Source organism: Carassius auratus, chromosome 48 (assembly GCF_003368295.1).
Source record: "Carassius auratus strain Wakin chromosome 48, ASM336829v1, whole genome shotgun sequence".
NCBI classification, from domain to species: domain Eukaryota; kingdom Metazoa; phylum Chordata; class Actinopteri; order Cypriniformes; family Cyprinidae; genus Carassius; species Carassius auratus.
Genome location: NC_039290.1, coordinates 2,930,913 through 2,954,153, shown reverse-complemented (window position 1 = coordinate 2,954,153; position 23,241 = coordinate 2,930,913). Strand labels below are relative to the sequence as shown.

Genomic DNA, 23,241 nt, shown 5'->3' with positions numbered 1-23,241 from the left:
TACACTTTTTATTATTGGGAAGCAGCACAGTTCTGATTTTTATATTTCTCTTTGTGTAGGCTGCATTCAGCTGTATTCGTAACCTGTGGAACCGTAAGCCTTTGAAGGTCTATGGTGGACGCATGGCTGAGTCCATGCTGGCCATTCTGTGCCACATCCTACGAGGAGAACCTATCATCCAGGAGCGGCTCTCCAAAGAGAGGGAGGGCACTGCTCGGCCTGATGAGGAGAGCAGTTCTGCAAGCAGTGGAGGGACTACTGTGCCTACAGCAGCAGCGGGAGCAGTTGGAGAAGCAGTGTCTGGAGGTGCCAATGGCAGCACTGCTGGAAGCTCCACAGAGGAGGGAAGCAACACTGCAGCACGCAGAGAGCCACAGGTCAACCAGGCTCAGCTGACTCAGGTACTGTCACTTCTTGTTGTAGGGCCCTATGAAATTTTCTAAATTTGAATGGTTTAATTTTTAATAATCAGAAAGGATGTCTAATGAATTGAATGGATTGTGTGTTTTATGATAGAATGCAATAGGTTATCAAAAACTGTAAACAAATGAATGCATCTCTTTAACAATTTAATCAAATTAATCAACAATCATTTACACAAATGAGGTTGTGTTGTATTCAAGATCTGTAATACTTGAAGAGAGCTATTAGACATTGCTAACCTGTCAAACCTTGACCTGCTTCACAGCTGATGGACATGGGCTTCTCCAGAGAGCATGCGATGGAGGCTCTTCTAAACACCAGCACTATGGAACAAGCCACTGAGTACCTGCTCACACACCCGCCACCACTGCTCAGCGCAGCTGTCAGGGTAAGAGTCTAACACGCAGACAAAGCTCTCTCTCTTTCTCTCATACGCACACGCACACAAGCATACACAGACAGGATGCACACACAAGCTATAAGTTAGTGTAGTCACTTTGAGCTTTGTTTCTGTAGGAATTCACCATGTCTGAAGAAGACCAGATGATGCGGGCCATTGCCATGTCTCTAGGTCAAGAAGTTAGCATGGAGCAGCACTCAGACTCACCTGAGGTGGGCACCTACACAATTATTACATCAGTTAAATAGGAATTACTGAGTAGCACAGCATAGGCCACCTCACCTGTCTACTTCTCATCTTCACTAATCTTTCCCTGCCTTTGGACAGATATGTGTCACAACAATGTTAATTTTTGTTTGTAGGAAGCAGCTCGTCGGCGTGAGGAGGATGAGAGGAGAGCAAGGGAGCGGGTAGAAGAGGAAGAGGCACGCTGTCTGGAGCGTTTCCAGGAAGCTGAGCCTCTAGACACCACAGAGCTACATGCCTTTACAGACTCGATGCTGCCTGGCTGCTTTCACCTCCTCGACGAGCTGCCGGACACAGTGTACCGCCTCTGTGATCTGCTCATGACTGCTATTAAAAGGAACGGCCCTGAGTACAGGGACCTCATCCTTAGACAGGTGGTCAATCAGGTCAGTATACCCATTTGTTCACACAACATACTAATTGGAATAGGTATTTTGGAAGAAATACTCGTACACATCGAGTCAAATAACTGGACAAACATGACATCAGTGTACTTGTGGTCTTACATTTTATTTTATTTTTTAATTTAAAGCAGGGGTGTCTAACTCAGTTCGTGGATGGCCTCATCCCTGCGGACTTTAGATTCCACCCTAATTAAACACCTGATCCAGATAATCAAGTCCTTAAGGCTTATTTGAAAACTGCGTCATATGTGTATTGGAGCAGGGTTGGAACTAAACTCTGCTGAGTTATATACCCCGATCTAAAGGTTTATCTTGAAATTAAACGTACTTACCCCTAATGTTTGTATGGTAGTGTATATTTTCACACATAAATGCATCTTTTATTAAAGGTTAAATTTTTCTGTATAAAGAAAATGTTAAATAATCACTGGAAATAGCAGTATTTAAGATTTCAGCACATAAAAATGCATGATTAACAAGGATCAGCTGTAGTGCTGGTCACATTACTGTAAGTTGGCCCAGGTCTGTACTGTATCTAAAATGCTTAATAATAATTTTTGGGTAGGTTGCATATTAGGCTTTGATTTAAAACCACGACCCTATCTTCAACTATATGTTTGTGTATATTTCCAAAGGTTTGGGAGGCTGCCAACGTGTTGATAAAGGCTGCAGTGCCGCTAACAACCAGCGACACCAAGACAGTGTCTGAGTGGACGAGACAGATGGCGACCCTCCCCCAGGCCTCCAACCTGGCCACCCGCATCCTGCTGCTCACGCTGCTCTTTGAGGTACACGGTCTTGCACAGTCGTCTGTACACATCATCAGTGTTTATTTTTACTCTTTCCTCTTAAAGAACTTAAGGATCTGCATGCACAAGTACATACACCCACTGTGCTTTTCTGATGGAAGCATGTCATGCTATGTTCCACAGGAGCTAAAACTCTCATGTGCTCGGGTGGTGGAGAGCAGTGGTGTTTTGACTGTGCTGATTAAGCTTTTGGAGGTGGTGCAGCCCTGTCTGCAAGCTGCCAAAGAGCAGAAGGACATCCAAACACCCAAGTGAGTCCCTGTCCTTCCCCTGTCTGCTTGAGTGATCAGTCTGCGCTCAGACGTCAGCATTCCTAGAAAGCTCTGCTGACCCAAGCATGTTAAAGAAGAATTTAAGAGCAGAATATTATGTGTCGGGTCTTGCACAACAATTTATAACACTTTTAATTTAATAAGATATATAAACATGTTTCCCCATGTCTGTTTTGACAATCCTGTGTTTATTTGTAGATGGATCACCCCTGTTCTCCTGCTTATTGACTTCTATGAGAAAATGGCTGTTTCATCCAAACGAAGAGCTCAGATGAATAAGGTTGGTTTTCAGATGAAGTCTTTAATAATCCTAAACTGTCGATATGACAGCAGTGAACAACTTTTGTATCTAGTTTTATATTAACTTTATTCTTCTCATCTTAGTACCTGCAGCCCAATGGAAATAACTGGCGCTGGTTTGACGACCGTTCAGGCCGCTGGTGCAGCTACAGTGCAAGTAACAATAACACCATCGACTCCGCCTGGAGGGCGGGAGAGACCAGCGTACGCTTCACTGCAGGCCGCAGGAGATACACTGTCCAGTTCAACACCATGGTGCAGGTAACAGCTACAACCTGGTCAAAGCACTTGTATTGTGGATCAAATAGAAATGTGATGAATTAATGCGAGTGGCCTTACAGTATGAGTAGTAGATCTTTATTCTTAGGTTCTTTCTTTATCTCTTTTTTTTTTTTTTTCAGGTGAATGAGGAGACCGGGAACAGACGCCCAGTTATGTTGACAGTACAGCGGGTGCCACGGATGCCTAAGACCCCAAAATCTGGAAGTGTTAATGATACAGAGAGAGAAGATAGTGAACAGAGAGCAAAGACTGAGGAGACACAGACTGACACAGGTGGAGAAACCACAAACCTATACAGTTAAAAAAAAAACATTTCATTGCGTGAAGGAAATCTTGTTTCTGCTTTTTGCAGAGCTTTGGCCAAGAATAAAATAAAATCATTTTATTATAATTATTATAATAATTCATTAGCATTTTGAATGTTTTATTTTTTGATTCATATGTATATTTTGTAGTTTTTGCTGTTTGATTACATTTTTTCTTTTACGACTTATTCAGATTCCAGCTCTGTGGCTGTGGAGATGGCGCCCCCTAAAGAAGAGTCAGAGCAGAAGGATTCAAGCACAGTAGCCCCCTCTACCCTTCAGGACCCCTCTGGATCCAGCGCTATTGTTGTACAAGGCCTGACGGAGGAAATGATCACTGTTTTGATCCGTGCCTGTGTCAGCATGATAAGCGTTCCTGTGGATCCGGACACATTACATGCCACTTTGCGTCTCTGTCTGCGTCTCACACGTACACACCTTTACGCCATGATGTTTGCAGAGCTCAAGAGTACTCGTATGATCCTGAACCTCACTCAGAGCTCAGGGTTCAATGGCTTCACCCCACTGGTCACTCTGCTCTTCCGTCACATCATAGAAGACCCAGCCACTCTGCGACACACTATGGAGAAGGTGCATATTCACATGAATGCTACATTTCTATTATTTTAGGTGTATTATCTGAAATAGTTTATCCTTGTCTCACTGGTACTCGCTCGCTCTCTTTTTTTCAGGTGGTACGGTCTGCTGTCACTAGTGGTGCAGGAAGCACTACTTCAGGTGTGGTGTCAGGTAGTCTGGGCTCCAGAGAGATCAATTACATCCTTCGTGTCCTCGGCCCAGCGGCCTGTCGCAACCCAGAGTGCTTTACTGAAACTGCCAAGAGTTGTATCCGAATTGCTCTCCCGGCCCCAAGAGGTGCTGGCACTGGTATGGTGGAAAAACTCCCAGAAATCCTTTTAAAAATAATAGATTAGCATGATGTGTTATTCTAAATCCTCACATCTCTCTATTATTCAGCCTCAGATGATGAGTTTGAGAACTTCAGAATTAAGGGTCCAAATGCTGTACAGTTGGTGAAGACCACACCCCTGAAGCTGTCCCCACTGCCCTCCATACCAGAGACTATTAAAGAGGTCATCTATGACATGCTGAATGCCCTAGCAGCATATCATGCTCCAGAAGAGGGTAAGAAATCTCATCAGACAAAAAAAACGAGAGGATGCATTTTATGTAGTTCATGGTCCAGAGCTATCAAGCTGATATCTCTCATAAAGATCCACTTCTCCTAATGCTTGGGGGTCCATTTGGGTTCGTTTATATGTAGCAGAGAGAGGAGAGGAGCGGGTAGCCACAGTACCGGGAAGTCAAGACCTGTGTCAGATCCTGCAGGATGTTGGTGATGATGTCTACCAGCAGTACAGACTTACCAGACAAGGCAGCGATTTTGACTCTCAGTCTGCCTTCCACATCAATGTAAGATGACATGGAACTATGTATTGATTTTTGTGTATTGTATCAATTATCGTAGAATGCCATAATTATCATCAATATTGATAAACGAATCAATCAGTTTTATCCAGGCCTAGAAAATTCAGTGATTTATATATATTTTTCTATGTCTGGATCACTGCTCACATTTTCTTCAACTTCAACTAGCTGCTCTGTGAAAAACACACTTAGCCCCAAGTGCATGTATACTATAATGGGCTCAGAAATGTGGGATTTGCATTAATAGTGGGTGTTAATTATACTCTGTCAGACTCAGGTGTTTGCTGCAGATGGTGCTGTTGCAGAATCCTCCCAATCTGGAACTCCACAGGGAGAAGGTGTGAACCTCTATACAAGCACACAGAGCTCAAAACCTTTCTTACAATGTCCTTATTTTTCTCACTTGTGCTAGTTTCTTGACTTCCCCTTGACAATTTTTTTCCCGTCATTGCTTTTTCTGTCTCTAGCCTCTACGCCCGAGGAAATGCGGGAAGAGAAAAAGGAGCAGGAGGGAGAGAAGGGAGCTTCCTCGGAGGAGAGCCGAGCTGCCAAAGCTAAGGCCAGCAAACCTCTGATGCCTACTTCTACCATCCTGAGGCTGCTTGCAGAGCTGGTGCGCTCCTATGTTGGCATCGCCACTCTTATCACTTCTTACAACTACACAGCTGGCCAGTCAGAGCTCATTAAGGAGGTGAGTCACATCAGTTTGGTGTACAACCAATGTTTCTGGCCAAGTGTTTCACTTTTCACATCATACTGTTTCTAAAGAAAACTGAGTGTTTATGCAATATGGAGAGAGAACACATTGTCTGGACATTTATTTCAATTAGGTAATAAATGTTAACCTGAATGCACCGTAAGTTGCTTTGGATAAAAGTGTATGCTAAATGCATAAATATTCATTTCATTTTAAATATCATTTTTTTTTGTTTTTTTTTTTACTTAAAAAACCTCATATGTATGTACAGGATTGCAGTGTGCTGGCATTTGTGTTGGACCACTTGCTCCCACACACCCAGAACTCAGAGGATAAGGACACCCCTGCCCTTGCGCGCCTCTTCCTTGCCAGCCTCGCTGCAGCTGGAACAGGCACTGATGCCCAGGCGGCCCTGGTCAATGAGGTCAAGGCTGCTTTGAGTCGAGCATTGGGCATGGCAGAAGGCACAGAAAAGCATGCCCGGTGAGTCGATCTGCCTATTCGCTATTCTAAAATTGACCTAAAAAGATACCTAGAATGTACCTAAAACTTGATTAAACTTTGACTTTTTTTGTCTTTACAGCTTGCAAGCAGTAATGTGTATCATCAGCACCATTATGGAGTCGTGTCCCTCCACCTCAAGCTTCTACAGCACAGCCACAGCCAAGACCCAGCACAACGGCATGAACAATATCATCCGACTCTTTCTGAAGAAGGGCCTTGTCAATGACCTTGCCCGTGTGCCTCATAGCCTTGATCTATCCAGGTATCACAATAGTAATAATAATAATAATAACAAATAATAATAATGAGAACATTCATTTGATATATATTTAAGGCAAGTATTTATTTAATTATTCATTAATTCTTTTATCCCAACCATGCTTAATTGCCCATTAATATAATTTTAGGCAAAAGTAAATTTTTAGTCATTTAGTTTATTACATTTTTTTTTCTTTTCATTGCTGTTCTTTTTTATTTCTTGCAGTCCTAATATGGCGAATACTGTAAATGCTGCACTGAAGCCTTTGGAGACATTGTCACGAATTGTGAACCAACCTAGCAGCCTGTTTGGGGGCAAAGGTGGATCCAGCAAGAATAAGACAGAGCATGACACTGTTGGTACAGTCAGGGACGGCAACAGCAACACCCAAGATCAAGGTAACACTCATATCATTGATCATACTCTCAGCAGAGTATGGATACATTGGCCTTACTGAGTAATGTGTGTTTTATGGCTGATGTTGTGTACAGGGGAGGCAGAGCCAGCAGAGAATCGTGACCGTGGTCAAGCCACAGATGCCGACCTGATGGATGGAGAAAATGAGGGAGACACCGTGGTCATTGCTGGACAGCCCGAGGTGCTGAGCACTCAGGCCATGCAGGTTTGAAGCACAGCGTTTGTGGATCTGTTCTCTGTTGATGAAAATGATAATCCTCCTTCAGCTGAACAATGTTTGATTATATTCTTGTAGGTGGAAAATGAGTTGGTGGATTTGATTGATGAACTTTTAGAAAGAGATGCAGGAACCGTTAATAGCACCATCATCGGTAAGTGATTTATTTGATTCCTGGCCAAATATGGAAGTGATACAGAGTTGGATGCTTGTATTTAATTGGAATTTACTGTTAATTAGTGGGTCGCTCTGGAGAGGACGAGTCTCAAGAGGACGTGCTGATGGATGAAGCTCCTTCCAATATGAGTCAGGCCTCCGCTCTCCAAGCTAACAGAGAGGGTAGGACATGAATCTCTCTTGAGTTTTAACTCTTGGCACTTATGATGACAATGACCCATAAATAGTATAAATACCCATTGGGTCTGCTAGAAAGGGGGCCCATCCTCTGAATTTTAGTGACTCCATCTGGAACTTCAAGCTCTTATCCACTTTTTTTTCTATTAGTATTATTTAAAAAACCTGACATTTATTCAACAGACTTAGTTCCCAGTTTCTTTATAATCCTCAAATCTGTCTTGGGGAAGATCCTGCAGTCATTTTGTTTTCTTTACTGATTTAGACTCTATGAACATCCTTGAGCCAGAAGATGAAGAGCACACACAGGAGGAAGACTCCAGCGGTAGCAACGAGGATGAGGATAGTCAAGATGAGGAGGAAGAGGAGGAGGAAGAAGAAGAGGAGGATCAAGTAATAGTTATTTAAGCAAACTCATAAGCCACAGTAGAAAAGTGATCTCTACTTTTTTCCATATTTTACTTATTGTGTTATGTGTTCTCAGGATGATGAGGAGGGAGATGAGGATGATGATGACGAAGGCTCAGAAATGGAACTGGATGAAGATTTTCCTGATATCAATGCTGCTCCACACATTCGTTTTGAGAGATTTGACCGAGACGATGACCTCATCATTGAGTTTGATAACATGTTCTCCACATCTGGTAAGAATTTCTTTTTATTTTTTATTTTTTTTTAAATACCGTATTTTTCGGACTATAAGTCGCACTGGACTATAAGTCGCATTTATTTAGAACCAAGAACCAAGAGAAAACATTACCGTCTACAGCCGCGAGAGGGCGCTCTATGCTGCTCAGTGTAGACTACAGGAGCACTGCGCAGCAGTAGAGCGCATAGAGCGCCCTCTCGCGGCTGTAGACGGTAATGTTTTCTCTTGGTTCATTTCTCTCGGTTCATGTCAAATTAATTTTGATAAATAAGTCACACCTTACTATAAGTCGCAGGACCAGACAAACTATGAAAAAAAAGTGTGACTAATAGTCCGGAAAATACGGTAAGTCAAAGAGCCATAAGATAGTTTTCTAATTATTCTTCCCTTTTTCTTTTTTTTTTTGGATGAAATGTCACATCTACTCTTTCTGCCTTTTGTACACTTTAGCTGACATCCCTCCCTCACCAGGAAATATCCCCAGCTCCCACCCTCTGATGGTGCGTCATGCTGACCATGGCTCACTGACTCTGGGTGGATCAGGCACCAGCAGCAGATTGGCTCAGGGCATGGGACGCAGCCAACGATCTCTCCGCCAGCTCACGGCCAACACGGGCCACACAGTCCATGTACATTACCCTGGTAACCGTCAGCCCAACCCTCCTCTTATCTTGCAAAGGTGAGTCCTTTAAGCAACTTGTTTGCCTTTGAGTTTAATAAGAAATTAAATGACAAGCTTTACAATGGTGCAGAAATTTGATCCCCCCCCCCCCCCCTTAAAAATCATATCTTTCATTGGTTCTCATGGTCCCACTGTAGTTTCAAATTCTTTTTCTTTTTTGTGTGTGTGTCTCAGATTATTGGGCCCCAGTGCTGCAGCTGATATCTTGCAGTTGTCAAGCTCTCTGCCTCTGCAGTCTCGCGGGCGTGCACGTTTACTGGTGGGTAATGAGGATGTGCATATTATTGCCCGTTCAGATGATGAGCTGCTGGATGACTTCTTTCATGAGCAGAGTAGCACTGGAGGACAAGCTGGTGAGTTTCCCACAGACAAGGTGCTTTAAAATTAATGGTTAAAGATGCACTTGCTAAACCCTGATGTTTGTACAGGCACACTTTCGAGCATCCCGACTGCCTTAACCAGATGGACGGATGAGTGTAAAGTCCTGGATGCCGAGAGCATGCATGACTGTGTGGCTGGTGAGAACATCTCAAAAATGAATATATTATAGCATCTGTTGTTTATGGACTGCAGGGAGAACTGATAAAGGAGTTTATGACTAATGACACGTCTTGTGCCTGGTTTCTCAGTGGTGAAGATCCCTATACTGCAGCATTTGGAGAGTTTGCGTGATGAGGAGCTGGAGGAACGCAGGGAGAAGAGGAGGAGACAGTTGGCAGAGGAAGAGGAGACAGCCAAGCAGAATGAGAGTTCTGCTGTTGGAGAGGAGGCCCGGGAACAGAGCCTACAGGTAAAAGAGCAAATTGTAAAAAAATAAAGATAGAAAGTACATGTGAAGTCTATAATTCAGGTGTAATCTACAGACTGTATTCCAGACAGGTGCTTCTGTTATAGAAGCTTTATTGATTTATTATGGTAGTGAATGAGTTTTGTTGTTTTGATCATGTTTTTAATTGCCAAACAGTGTTGCTTGCCACATTAATATAGGATTTAACTGATGTGTTCACACTTTTGAATGTGGCTGATCTATCTAATCATACGCTACCATACAAAATTTTGTTTTCTAAGATTTTTTGAAAAGTTCCTCACCAATCAAAAATACAGTGAAACATTAATATTACAGGCAATCTCAAGGATTTTTTTTATCTGATTTGTATCGGCTCTCCTCAGTCCGATCCTTATTTCATATCAGCTGTCATGCTGGTGTCGTGCAGGAGATGCCGGTATGCGCCTTTAAGTAGATTTGCCAACCACTAGGAAAAGACGCTCAAATGTGTGTGCCAGAAAAAAAATATGTCTGTTCTAACTTCTGTAACGTGTGAGTGTAAAATTTTTTGAATGAGTGTAAAATCACTCATTTATCAATCATTCATTTATCGTTTAGTTTTATCTGCCATCTGAGATGTCAGTGTTACAACGGTCTGCTATGGTTTGCATCTTGATTCAGACTTGACTGACCGACTGGTGTTCTGACACTGCTAGCTATATGCTTTCTAACCTTATCTTCACTTTGTTACAATTACTCTGCTTATTATACATATAAAATACAAGTTTATATCAAGTAGTCCCATATTCATAATTGTGTTCACAAAGTTTTACAGTACATCTGCCATGTCTGTGTGTACATATATATAAAGTGTGTGTGTGTGTATGTGTATTTTATATATATATATATATATATATATATATATATATATATATATATATATATATATATATATATATATATATATATATATATATAAATAAAAAATTTGGGGGGCCGATTTGCAAAATCCGATATATATATATAAATATATATATAATATATATATCTGTAATTTAGAAAAAATCTGTATGTAATCAGAACATAAGCCTCATGCACTTCTAACAGAAAAATGTAAATATTTCCATGGCTTTCTAACATTTACAGATGGAGGATATACCTCTGAAATGTAAGTTATGCATTCAGGAAGACAGCACATCTCAAAAACATTAAAAACAGCGCGAGTAGCCCGTGTCTCAGTCAGAGGCAGACGCAGCCTTTCTGTCTGAGCATATGACGGGCTGAGCTGCTTGAACTACTGCGAAACAAAATTATAAACTATGTCTTAGCAGTTTTTAAAGGACTTAATATGGAGCTTGTCACATGTTAAGAACAAATTGGATTAAGCACTTTCTCTGCAGCAGCTCAGTCTGTGTCCTCCACAGTTTTTTCAGATGCGATCGTCTCAAACTACTGTATATCGATATAAACGGTATTGCCTCATATTGAATCAACGTGGATGAATTGTTTTTATTTCCCACAGGGCTCTGGGCTTGGAACAGTCAATGGAGCTGGAGAGAACGCTGCAGGTAAGAGCACTGGAAGGTTTGAATTCTTTTCTTTTTTACATAATTTGATGTTAATAGTGTTGTAGTGCATGTTTTTGTTAATCACACACAAAAAATCTAACAGTGTTTTGTTTCTGAAATGTGAAAATGTGCTCACATATTTTATTTGAAAAACCAGGGTTCTGGATGAGTTCTGCTGTGGGCTGTGGGATGAGGTAGTAGTTTGTATAGTTTTAGGATCACACCAGATCTGGGAGATAACTATACAGTCTACTGTCTTTCCCACGGTAACCGCTTCAACAACTGGATGATCTTCCTGTCTATCTCCATCACTGCCGCAACTGCTACTAAGCAACAATTAGTTAATCAATCAATTGTTTCTAGGCAACTGCTTAATTATTTATAGGTTTGCATCTACATGAATCACATTCACCACACTACTGTCAATATAAATACATCTATGTTTATTTGTTGCATTTTGCTGTAAATTGTTTGAATGTAGTTACTGTCTCCAGTTGGGTGAGGCTACAGTGGCTGTGTTGTGGTGAGGTAGTAAGTTGTGTTGTTGTTGGGGATCAGTATAGTGTGGCCCCTGAAGGAGATAACTATACAATTTACTGCCTTCCTCACTACAGACCCTCAATCACATGCTCTGCCTTTTCATTTACCTTCTACAACTGAGCTACAGTGTCATTTATCATGTTTATCTTAACTGATCATGTCCACAATACTCATTTCTTTTCATTCTGTTATCTGGTCAGAAGGAGAACAGGCCCAGAGTGGGGTGTCGTCCTGCCTGGACCCTTCTCGCACCGCTGAGGGTTTCCTTACAGCCCCCCCATCAGGAGAAGTCACCCCAACCACCCCTGCTCCACACGAGCAAGCCCTTGTCTCTCTGGAAACAGCCATCAGTCAGCAGGTGCACCAGCCAATCTCAGAGCTGCTGCTGGTTGACTCCAGTCCTGACTCTCACAGAGCCTTGGCAAGGGTGGGGCTTCCCCAGCTCTCAGCACCTGATAGGCCGAATTGTGAGGCAGAAGCATCTCAGATGGAGATGTCACCTGCACCCACTATTGGTGAGAGAGGAGGAGGAGGAGCATTGGATGCAGTCAGGGAAGGTAGATTAACTTTGTATCCTGTAAAATTAGATTTTACACACTGGTTTGGTGGAGTCGCATTCACATCACAGTGAATTCTTATCTTTATTCTTCATAAAATGCAACCGCTAAATTATCTTTGAAGAGGCTGAGCCTTTGTCAAAATTGCTGTATGATCCCACTGCATTCTACATGCAACTACTGCATGTACTTTCCCCTGCCTGTTGCATTGTGTATGTTAGTTTGTTTGTCAGTTGTGAACATGAGATGAGTTTTTTCCTCTGCTGTCTCTTTCTCAGCTTCTCTCAGTCCAGATATAGCTGAAAGTTCAGAGCCTGTGCCAGTGGGTGTGTCTCAGCTTGAGGGTTCACCCATGGATACAAGCAGTCCCGCCTCAGGAACGCAGGAAGAGCCAGCTGCCGGCTCTGCTCCGCCCAATCACATGTCTCAGGAGCTGTCAGGAAGTGGTGACAGTGGACTCACAGACAGGCAAACGGATGCAGAAACAGGGTCCGTATTTGGACCGCAGTACAGCTATTATTGCATTCTTTGTTTGTTTTAAAAGAAGTGTCTTTTATTATCTTTAAAATTCACAAATTTCGAGCTAACAAAAAGCCTAAAGGTCTATATTGGCCAACGATGATGTTCAATTCAGTGCAGTTCAGCTCAATTACAGGGTGTCTGCGGGCTTGTAAAAGGTAGTAAATTAAATTAGCCCAAATTAAGGGCATTAAAAAGTAATAAACATCATCTGACGTGGTATTAAATTTTCAAGCCCAATTTTTTTAATACATTTTAAATTTGTGTTAAGTTCAGGCCTTTCTTCTAAAATTTGCGTGGATTTATTTATATGTTGAGAGTTGGACCTGAGCAATATCATGTGAGGTGTTCGGTCGCGCGTGCGCTGAAACAAACTGGGTGTCCGGCTGGCTTGCTGCCAAACATGTACGTGAGCTCACTTCCATTCAGTAATTAAAACATGGGAAAATGCTAGTTTTCGGACCAATTTTCACAAAAGATTTTTGTAATTGCCACAAAATATCCGCAGAGTCTGAGCTTAGAAGCGTCCCGTGACGTCATCGCAGTGTGCATTCAGTCAAAGAAAGTCCTTGCATTCTCATAATCGATTTACAAGAGCTACACTAGATAAACAAACCGAAAGCGGAAACAAATCCGCACTACTAGTTTGAGCTGCAAAGACCGTTTATCTGCTCGAGCCACAGCCGCAACACCCTTATACACAGCGATGGGAGATACAGCGAAGAAAGCGGTCACATTCACCACAGAATCAATAAATCTATGTGAAATTTTGTGAGAAGCATTCAAATTCAGTGAAGAATTGTTAATTAAAGCTGATATCAGGCCATGAGGTTATAATGACCTCGTTACATTGTGATGCAATGTGTTATTCCATTTGTAAAGATATTTAATTACAGTTAACTACAGTTGCAGCTTGAAGTCGCGTGGGTATTTAAAAATATTTTGAAGGTATTAAAAAGGTAGTAAAAGTTCAATTTAACTTAAGAAGTTCTGTATATATCCTGAATTATTAGTAAACTTTATAAAGCCAAAAATTAAGCAATGTGAAGTTCCTTTTAAAAGCGTAATTTTATACTGTCAATAAAAATAATGTAATCTGTTTTGTATGGCTATTGAATTCTTACCATATTATGGTCTTTATTTCAGCTCAACTTCTGTTTCATCTCCTGGTGAGACCATGCCTCGGAGTGACAGTGCAGATAGCCAATCGCAGGCCATCCAGGAGGAGCCCCTCCCATCCACCAGCAATGACGAAGAGGACCCTCTGGCAGGTTGGTGTTTTAGCTTAGATTGATGATGGATATGGAGCCATACCTCAACTTTGTATCACATGGTTTTTGTCACTTCCTTGCAGGCATCAGTCTGCCAGAAGGTGTGGACCCATCTTTCTTGGCAGCACTGCCTGAAGACATCCGGCGGGAGGTGCTGCAGAACCAGCTGGGAATAAGACCTCCTTCTAGGCCTCCTGTAGCCTCCACGTTGGTAACGGCAGCTAACACTGTGCTGGGAGGAGGGCCAGGGGTTACTGAGGTCAGCCCAGAATTCCTAGCTGCTCTGCCACCTGCAATACAGGAAGAAGTATGAGTAACAGTTGCAGAGATATTTTAAATAACTTTCCTAAACAGAAAAAAATCTTCAAAACTTGATGTGTGAATGTTTTCTAATGCTATCAGGTCTTGGCCCAGCAGCGGGCGGAGCAGCAGCGTCGAGAGTTAACCCAGCAACCTCCACAGGGCGATCAACCTCTGGACCCTGTCACGTTCATCCAGACCCTGCCCTCTGAGTTGCGCCGATCCGTTTTGGAGGACATGGAGGATAGCGTTCTGGCAGTCATGCCCCCAGATATTGCAGCAGAAGCTGCAGCACTGCGGAGGGAACAGGAGGCCAGACAGAGACAACTGATGCATGAGAGGTTGTTCGGTCACAGTTCTTCCTCAGCCCTGTCTGCCATCCTACGCTCTCCTGCTTTCACAAGCCGTCTCGGTGGCAACCGTGGGGTACAATACACTCGATTGGCTGTGCAAAGAGGTGGGACGTTTCAAATGGGAGGGAGTGCCAATCACAACCGGTGAGTGTGACAATGAAAAGGGCTTGATGCTTGAGCGCATAGAACTTTAAAGAACAGATTATTTTGCTGATAATAGTAAATAGTAATTCACTGTAATTCTCTGTATATTGAATAGTGTGTTAAATGATGTTCTTAGTCTTCCTGTGATAGAGCAGCCCAGACAAAAGCTGCAAGAGTTTAATTAGAATTAATTTCCATGGAAAGTTTGCTACCAAAATACCCATAGTAAAAATGCCTATGCTTTACTGGCTGCTTGTTTAAAAAGATGACGGAGATACACTCCGTCACTCTTAAATAAATAAAAAAAAAAATGCACTCTTTCAACCTAAAACGAATGACAAAATAAATGCCAATAAGAAAAAGTTGTCAAAATTCACAAATAGATTGCATGAACCACAGCAGTGCTATGTTTTGATTTTAAATGTACAGTGCTCACACTGATTTCAGCCACAGCCTAAATTTAATTTGAATTGACATTATACACATTTAGATTATTTTTATCTTAAATTGAATATATATATATATATATATATATATATATATATATATATATATATATATATATATATATATATATATATATATATATATATTTTTTTTTTTTTTTTTTTTTTACTTTAAAGATCTGCAGGGACTTTTTTTTTTATAAAAGCACATGCTCCTAAATACAGTTTTCAGTTTGCACACCTATTTTAAATTGCAAATATGAGTGAAGCCCTGATGAAAGCAGTATTTGTTTGTGGACAGTTACATTTAGAATCTCTAATTAATCTTTTGTTCACTTTTAAATCTAGGCCCTCTAGTTCTAATGTCGATTCTCTCCTGCGTCTGCGGGGGCGTCTTTTATTGGACCATGAGGCATTGTCCTGCCTTCTAGTGCTGCTTTTTGTGGACGAGCCCAAGCTCAATACCAGCCGCCTCCACAGGGTGCTGCGTAACTTGTGCTACCACTCTCAGACACGTGGCTGGGTCATCCGCAGCCTCTTGTCTATCCTGCAGCGCAGCAGCGAGAGCGAGCTCTGCCTGGAGACTGCACGCCTGGAGGAGTCCCGTGGTAAGCGCTCTCTAAGCCAGGGCACTTCGAGTGGAGGAAAGGGTTCCACTTCATCCCCACAGGCAGCTGTAGCGTCGTCGTCCTCATCTTCCTCTCTGGAGCTGTTGAACAGAGTGGAATCGCGTAGTTCCAGTCAGCTGTCCTGGCTGTCAGTTTCAATGGACGCAGCTTTGGGATGCAGGACCAATATCTTTCAGATCCAGCGGGCTGCAGGCAGGAAACATGCAGAAAAGCATTCAGCAGGAGTGGGCATGAGTTCAGGAGGGCTCGGAGGTGGAGTGTCAGGAACGGGAATGGCATGTGCAGGGGCAGGAGGTGGATCAACTGTTCACATCCACCCACAGGCAGCTCCGGTTGTCTGTCGACATGTACTGGATACCCTCATCCAACTGGCCAAGGTACTAGAGGACTTTTAGCTAAATGGCACTCATCTTTTGTCAGTGATTAGGCATGTGTGACATCAAATTTATTTCAAATTATATGTTGTTATCATGATATTGAATTAGTGTTGTCCTCTTAAAAACAAGTTTCATGACAAAAAGAAATGTAAACATTAAATGCAATAAAGCAATGCACAAAATGCACAGATTGTGTACAGATTAAAGTGAATTTCTCTCCCTCTTATTTCTTCTAGGTATTCCCCAGTCACTTCACTCAGCAGCGCTGTAAAGATCCCCTATCGGCATTTTCATCTGAGTTGGACGCTCGACTTTGTGCCAGCTCAACACCGACTGCCAGTGGTAGTTGCCGATCAGGCGGCACCAGCCAGAGCAACTCCTCAGCTACCATGAGTAATCTCCCTTCTACCCACAATTCCCTGAGTGGATGCACAGTCACACCACAGTCCCTGGGCATCTCCACTGATTTCTGGGATCTCCTGGTCAAGCTGGACAATATGAATGTGAGCCGTAAAGGCAAGGCCTCCATGAAGACTCTGCCTCTAGGGGGTGCTGGTGAGACAGAGGGGTCTCTGTTGAGCCTTGAGGCCTCTCCGCTGGGCCAGCTGATGAACATGCTCTCCCACCCAGTGATTCGCCGCAGTTCCCTTCTTACTGAGAAACTACTCCGTCTGCTCTCTTTGATCTCCATCGCTCTGCCTGACAACAAGGCTACGGAGGTTCCAGCCAGCCACCCAGTGCCTCAGGCCCAAACTGCCACACCCTCTGCTCCTGCCACTCAAACCACAGCGGGGTCAGGGACCATCTCAGTGGTGGCAGGTACAGGCACCTCGCAGGGCTCAGTAGGCCAGACGCCCTCTCAACCAGCCACTATGGTACCTGTTGTTGTGAGCAGCACCATCACCACCTCTGGCAGTATTGCTGGTGAGTCTCTCTCAGGGCGTTTAAAAACATGAATAAATACCAGCTGATTTGTGTTGTTCACAGTAGTGTTGGGTGATATGTTCATTTTTCAAATCGTCATATCATCAGCCCGTGAGGTGTTTTAAACTGTGCAGGTGCGCGAGGGAGCCTATGAAATCACCAATAATCAAAAAAATATACTTTCAGACATACTGATAAACTCACGTTAAATATAAAAATACTGTATTTAAAACCGCTAGTTCATAAATAGTCGTACGCAACTGTCATATCGCACGTCCTGTGACAAATCTTCCACATCTAATCTGTTGTATGCCGCATACAACAGATTACTTGTTTAAGTGCAATGAAATACCTTATTTCTGCAGACGATGTGTGTATGTTTTGGCCGTTACAAAGTCTCCATCCACAAACAATGTATTTTGCATGCATCACGATGCATCAAGGCGGCAGAGTGAACTTATCCATAGTGGTTCTCTGCATCATCACCACATAGTAAGTGTTATAAGTTAAGTGATCAGTCTTTAAAAGAAGGACTAAGTGAGAACCACCATGGATAAGTTTGCTCTGTCGCCTTATTATTTTGTCTTTACTTTATTTGTAAGCCAAGAAAGAGTTAATCTCTCATGAATGAGAGGAGCGTGTTGCCATGTACCAGCCATTAAATGTGTGGGACACCAACTCCTCATTTTCGATCTCTTTCATTTCATGGATTTAACGAGTTATCCGAGTCAAAACATTACAACTTCTTCAGCGACAGGCTCTAATACTCCCATTTAATTGACCTCAAATATGGCTTATCATCTGAAAAAAAAGCCTACTCCATAATTTTTGGTCATACAGATAAGAGTAATACATCTTTTGAATCTGTAAAGATTGTAAACATTTATTTGTGTGCACTCAATATAACAGCAAAACATTGCGTTTTTGTAAAATAATGAAAGAAAACAGGACTCACTTTCTGCCGTCTGTCTCTGTGAACTTGAGCACGAAACTGTATATATATTTGCTTTACAGACATTAAACATAGTGAAATGTCTACTTTCAAATGAACCAATTCAAGTTGAAAGTAAATATTCTCAGATATGTAATCCATGTGAAACATCCACACAGGTACATTACTACTGCATAGATCGCAAGTCAGTGTCGCTGACTTCATCTCTTAAACCGAGAACAAAGAAAGCAGTAGTTTATCAGTGAATTATTAAAATGTTAGTGCAGCCTCCTTACTGGTTTTCCCTGAGACATTCGTACTCATTACTTTTGCCGGTGTGATGTGGCAAGCTTTGTGTGTGCCTGAGCGCTTATTAGGCTGTGAAGGCAATTTAAGGCTCGATATTATGATTTAAATTGTGTATTAATAAATGTGCGATTAGTCGACTAATGCTTCAAATGATTGAGTCGACAAGAAAAACACCCAACAACACTCCTTACCTTTTCTAAAATCACTGTTAACCACTTTTTTTTTTTTTTTTCTTTTTTTTTTTTTTTGATGTTTATTGTTTTAATGTATTTCAGTACAAATGTATTATGCGCAATGAAAAGAGAAAAGAGAAAAAAAAGACACATTTATATGGAAGATATCCAGCTTGGTGCTGGATCAGTTCAGATCATGCTGAAGTTAAATAATTTTGTATAATGCTAAAGATTGACCGGTCAATTGTGTTTGGGCTCCTGGCAATACCATGTTTAAATCACATCGTTGTTCCTCTTTATTTTAGCAGGAAAACAAAAAGCAGCAGTGAGCAACACTGACTTTGAAACTAAACTGGCCTCTGCTGGACTAACAGAGAAACAGCTGCAGCTCTCTGTGGAGGTATTAACCGATGGTGCACGCACATATGTCACCTCATGTCTGGTTATCCTAACCCTGGGCTCTTTTGACCCAGCTCAGCAGTTGGATTAGTTACCTCCTGTGGTTTGTGTCCAGGTGCTGACATCCCACTCGTGTTCGGAGGAAGGTCTGGAGGACGCGGCCAACATCCTGCTGCAGCTGTCCAGAGGGGATGCACCGACCCGAGACACTGTACTAAGACTTCTACTCAGTGGGGCGCGTCATCTCGGATACACTCTCTGCAAACAAATTGGTCAGTAGTACGTTACTACACTTTTTATAGAACAATACTTCAGAATATTTTTCTATGGCTGCTCATAACGGCAGGTTAAGGTGCTCAATGATGAATATGTATTATTTGTAGACGGCCAGGCATATGGTAATTTACTTGGCAAATAACCTGTTTTGCAGCTTAGTTTGCAAAAATTGTAAAACAAATTTTCTGCTCTGTTTTTAGGCACTTTATTGGCAGAGTTGAGGGAGTATAACCTGGAGCAGCAGAGAAGAGCATGTGCTGATGCTCAGTCTCCTGAAGCTTCTCATGAGGACCCATCCATCACCACACGCCCAAAGGGAAAGATGACCAGCAGGTAAGGCCAGAGTTTCAAACTACGTTACCGTTAGGGATCTGCTTTGGTTTTTTTGAAGGTCTTTTAAGACTTTTATGATCTATAATAAACTGACTATATTTGATTAAAACGTTATTGTACAGTATTATTGTGAAATATTATTATAATTTAAAATAACTTGCCTAATATAAAATATTTTAAAGTTTCATTTATTTATGGCAAATCTAGATTCTCAGCAGCAATTGTTCTTGTCTTCAGTCCTTTAGAAATCATTCTAATATGCTGATTTGGTGTTTAAGAAAAAATTATTATGATCAGTGCTGAAAAAAGTTGTGCTGGTTAATTTCTGTGAAAACTTTGATACATTTTTCAGGATTCTTTTATGAATCGAAAGTTTGAAGTCGGAATAGTTTGTAACATTGTTTTTACTCTCACTTTTGATCAGTTAAATGTGTCTTTGCTAAATAAGTCTTAATTTCTTTCAAAAGAAAAAAACTTGCTGACCCTAAACTGTTGAACAGTAGCCTCTAGATTTAAGATAGGCGCAGTTAGGTTAGTTCAAAATTACATTTAGTGTGATTTACATTAATAAAAGCTTTTGATGAGTAAAACGAGTAACATTCACATATCTCCAATCTGCATAAAAGTTTCTTTACATTTAACAATACTTGTCATTCTCCTTGGGTCTACATGAATTACAGGTTTGACGGATCAGAGAGTGTGGTTATTGTGGCTGCTCAGAAGCGCACGTTGGGTGGTCGTGAGCTGCAGCTGCCTTGCATGAGCTCACTCACGTCCAAGACCTCCACGCAGAAGTTTTTCCTGCGCGTGCTGCAGGTCATCATCCAGCTTAGAGAAGACACACGGCGCGCTAACAAGAAAGCTAAGCAGACGGGAGGAAGACTGAGTAAGTCACCCTTTTAACAAAGAGGCATGCTATAATCCTTTAAGAACATGTCTGTGCTTTATATTTAAGCTTCTTTGAGTCACTTCTCCCATTGAGCGATATACACAGCTTATTTTATGTTCACAGTTCTCTCTAGATTTATTCTCCATTTGTCTCCAGGTTCAACCAGTCTGGGCTCGGCCAGCAGTATCCAGGCTGCGGTCCGTCAGCTAGAGGCTGAAGCGGACGCCATCATTCAGATGGTGAGAGAGGGGCAGAGGGCACGCCGTCTACAGCAGGCCCCCCCACCCTCTTCATCTGCATCCTCTTCAGCCGCCGCTGCTGCTGCTGCTGCATCCGCTGTTGTGGCTGTGGCTGGATCGTCTGCCCCCAGTACCTCTGCGAACAACAACCCCCCTGCTGGCACGGCCAGCACAGCCACGGTTAGCATGGGCCGCACTGACAGCAGGCAGACTGCTACTGACTCTACTGACCCGCGCACACACACCCATGTTCATAACATCCTGAGCATTTTCCTAGTAAAGTTATGCGACATCACTTATTACTTATTTTAGTAAAGTTACAATCAATTTTTGAAGGACATATTGCACTGTATTACACACAGGGCAGAAAAGAAGAAATTATTTGGAAATTAATGCGAAGACTTTCAAAGTCTTATTTTTGTTTAAACCTGAGAGCCTATTATATCCTTTAATGTTTTCATACTCTGATGTGAAATGTCCTATCAGAAAGTTCTTTAGAAATCAATACAAATCCCAAATAAACTGACTTTGATGCTCATGTTCACAAATATTTATTATACTGCCATACCCTGATTAAACATCGGATATCATGACACAAGTAAATATTTGCCTGCAGTTCAGTTTGAAACTAAACTCTGAAAGATCAGCTTAGTTCGCTATTTATCAAACACCTGGGCACTATTTTAAAAGTTACTAAGCTGAACTCATATTTGTTTTCAGCAGTGAATCTTTTCTAAACCCCAGATCTCTGTCCCATTTCTCCACTGCTCTGCTTTCCAGTGCATCATGCTGCGTTTAATGCACAAGTCTGTATGGTGCATTGTTTGAGATATATGTGAATTTTGCAACCAGCTTTGTGATTCGCTCTGGTCTCTGACTTTGTCTATTTGTGCATGGTTTGATTTTTGTCTGGCTGTCAATGCTGCTTTGCTTTCTCACCAATATTTTGAATGTTTTGATGCATGATACTGAATCTCTAGCACTGCTTCTGGTTTGAGTCTGTGACTTCCCCCACTTCATCTTTTTTCCTACATTATACACACTGTTTGTCTCTTCTCCTCTGTCGGGAGGAAATTGTATTGAATCTCACCCTGTTCCTTGGTTCCCCTGGTTCAGTCGGAGGTGCACTCTGTTGCCGAGCCCCCAGCAGCTCAAAGAGATGATTCGCCTATGGATGTGGACCAGCCCTCACCCCTAGAGCAAGACCAGGCAGCAATAGGTAATGTCCTGTGAAATAATAGATGCGACGTGATGGCAATAGGAACATCAGTAACTGGAATTACCTCATAGAAATCACTGAACTTATTTTTATTTTTTTTAATCTTATGTAATTGCTGTAATGTATAGTGATACTGCCAGGATTCTACCAGTTGTTATTTGATCGTAAAGTAATTTGTGAAATGGATGTGAAATGAATGTTAAACTGGTGCGGCATTGATGTAACTTGAGAGAAATCAGTGTCTGAAATGAGTGGTTTATATAGAATGCATGCTAAAATATGGTTTGCATGTGTGAAAAGGTGAAGAAAGCAGCAGTCAGCAGGAACAGGAGGAGCGCTTGCCTGACCTCCCCCTGTTGAGTGAGCAGCTGTTGTTGGATGAGCTATGGGACATGCTCGGGGAGTGTCTGAAAGAGCTTGAGGAGTCTCATGACCAACATGCAGTTTTAGGTATTTTTATTTTATTTAATGTTTTTAGAAATAAAGGAATTATTTTATGCTAACAAATCTCGTTGTACTGCTGTAGTGCTGCAACCTGCAGTGGAAGCCTTTTTCCTGGTGCATGCCACAGAGCGGGAAAGCAAACCTCCGGTTCGAGACACTCGAGAGAGCCAGCTGTCACACATCAAGGATGAGCCACCCCCATTGTCCCCTGCCCCACTCACCCCCGCCACCCCCTCCTCTCTGGACCCCTTCTTTTCCAGGGAGCCCTCTTCTATGCACATCTCCTCCAACTTGCCTCCAGATACACAGAAGTTCCTGCGTTTCGCAGGTGAGTCAGTCATACACAAGCTGTTCTGTGGTCCATGATGCATGATGAATACTGATGAAGGCTGTCCTCAAAATGATTTCTATCCCTGTCTTTATCAGAAACCCACCGCACAGTGCTGAATCAGATCCTGCGCCAGTCCACCACTCATCTGGCAGATGGGCCATTTGCCGTTTTGGTTGACTACATTCGCATCTTGGACTTTGATGTCAAGCGCAAGTAAGATACATTATATAGCTTTCATCCACCAAAATCATTTTTTTTTTTTTACATTGATAATATTATACAAAAACAATTTAATAATTATAACATTGACAAAACATGAAAGTTTAAAGTATTTCTACCCCCAATACCTGTAATCTTTATATAATACAAACAATACATAATTGCAATACTTTTGTATTACCTTGATTTTTACTGTAATACTAATAACAAATTAGTGTACCCCTCTGGAGTCTAAGGGTATTTTTGGGGCCTGGAGAAGTTTTGCCATGCCCTGACATTTGTGCTTTTTTCAGTTTCTTATAAATATCTAAATGGCTAAAGTCTAATCTCACTGTAATCAGCACAAACTGGGCTATAATAATATGTGAGCAGCATGTATGTACATGATTGTATTTTTGAGGGAAAAAAAACTTAAG

General features: G+C 41.9%; 1 protein-coding gene across 10 annotated transcripts in view; it reads left to right on the top strand.

The window, feature by feature from the left end:
- Positions 1–23,241, top strand: part of LOC113065523 (E3 ubiquitin-protein ligase HUWE1-like) — a 48,554-nt gene that overhangs the window by 19,620 nt on the left and 5,693 nt on the right. For 4 of the 10 annotated variants that reach the window (XM_026236827.1, XM_026236825.1, XM_026236828.1 and 1 more), the window contains 44 exons: positions 60–401; positions 689–811; positions 940–1,035; positions 1,186–1,455; positions 2,109–2,261; positions 2,406–2,533; positions 2,753–2,834; positions 2,939–3,115; positions 3,256–3,409; positions 3,635–4,032; positions 4,134–4,329; positions 4,420–4,587; positions 4,727–4,875; positions 5,162–5,228; positions 5,358–5,581; positions 5,859–6,070; positions 6,171–6,353; positions 6,576–6,748; positions 6,842–6,972; positions 7,063–7,138; positions 7,225–7,323; positions 7,604–7,734; positions 7,823–7,982; positions 8,438–8,666; positions 8,844–9,022; positions 9,098–9,187; positions 9,299–9,459; positions 10,958–11,003; positions 11,744–12,100; positions 12,379–12,589; positions 13,766–13,890; positions 13,974–14,197; positions 14,293–14,687; positions 15,482–16,139; positions 16,376–17,063; positions 18,782–18,876; positions 18,991–19,147; positions 19,352–19,484; positions 20,165–20,370; positions 20,530–20,792; positions 21,729–21,831; positions 22,132–22,281; positions 22,358–22,603; positions 22,702–22,819. In XM_026236827.1, coding sequence (XP_026092612.1) covers positions 60–401; positions 689–811; positions 940–1,035; positions 1,186–1,455; positions 2,109–2,261; positions 2,406–2,533; positions 2,753–2,834; positions 2,939–3,115; positions 3,256–3,409; positions 3,635–4,032; positions 4,134–4,329; positions 4,420–4,587; positions 4,727–4,875; positions 5,162–5,228; positions 5,358–5,581; positions 5,859–6,070; positions 6,171–6,353; positions 6,576–6,748; positions 6,842–6,972; positions 7,063–7,138; positions 7,225–7,323; positions 7,604–7,734; positions 7,823–7,982; positions 8,438–8,666; positions 8,844–9,022; positions 9,098–9,187; positions 9,299–9,459; positions 10,958–11,003; positions 11,744–12,100; positions 12,379–12,589; positions 13,766–13,890; positions 13,974–14,197; positions 14,293–14,687; positions 15,482–16,139; positions 16,376–17,063; positions 18,782–18,876; positions 18,991–19,147; positions 19,352–19,484; positions 20,165–20,370; positions 20,530–20,792; positions 21,729–21,831; positions 22,132–22,281; positions 22,358–22,603; positions 22,702–22,819 — 8,726 coding nt within the window. The remainder of the gene's footprint in view (positions 1–59; positions 402–688; positions 812–939; positions 1,036–1,185; positions 1,456–2,108; positions 2,262–2,405; positions 2,534–2,752; positions 2,835–2,938; positions 3,116–3,255; positions 3,410–3,634; positions 4,033–4,133; positions 4,330–4,419; positions 4,588–4,726; positions 4,876–5,161; positions 5,229–5,357; positions 5,582–5,858; positions 6,071–6,170; positions 6,354–6,575; positions 6,749–6,841; positions 6,973–7,062; positions 7,139–7,224; positions 7,324–7,603; positions 7,735–7,822; positions 7,983–8,437; positions 8,667–8,843; positions 9,023–9,097; positions 9,188–9,298; positions 9,460–10,957; positions 11,004–11,743; positions 12,101–12,378; positions 12,590–13,765; positions 13,891–13,973; positions 14,198–14,292; positions 14,688–15,481; positions 16,140–16,375; positions 17,064–18,781; positions 18,877–18,990; positions 19,148–19,351; positions 19,485–20,164; positions 20,371–20,529; positions 20,793–21,728; positions 21,832–22,131; positions 22,282–22,357; positions 22,604–22,701; positions 22,820–23,241) is intronic. The other 6 variants (XM_026236829.1, XM_026236831.1, XM_026236832.1 and 3 more) reach the window with 6 other exon arrangements.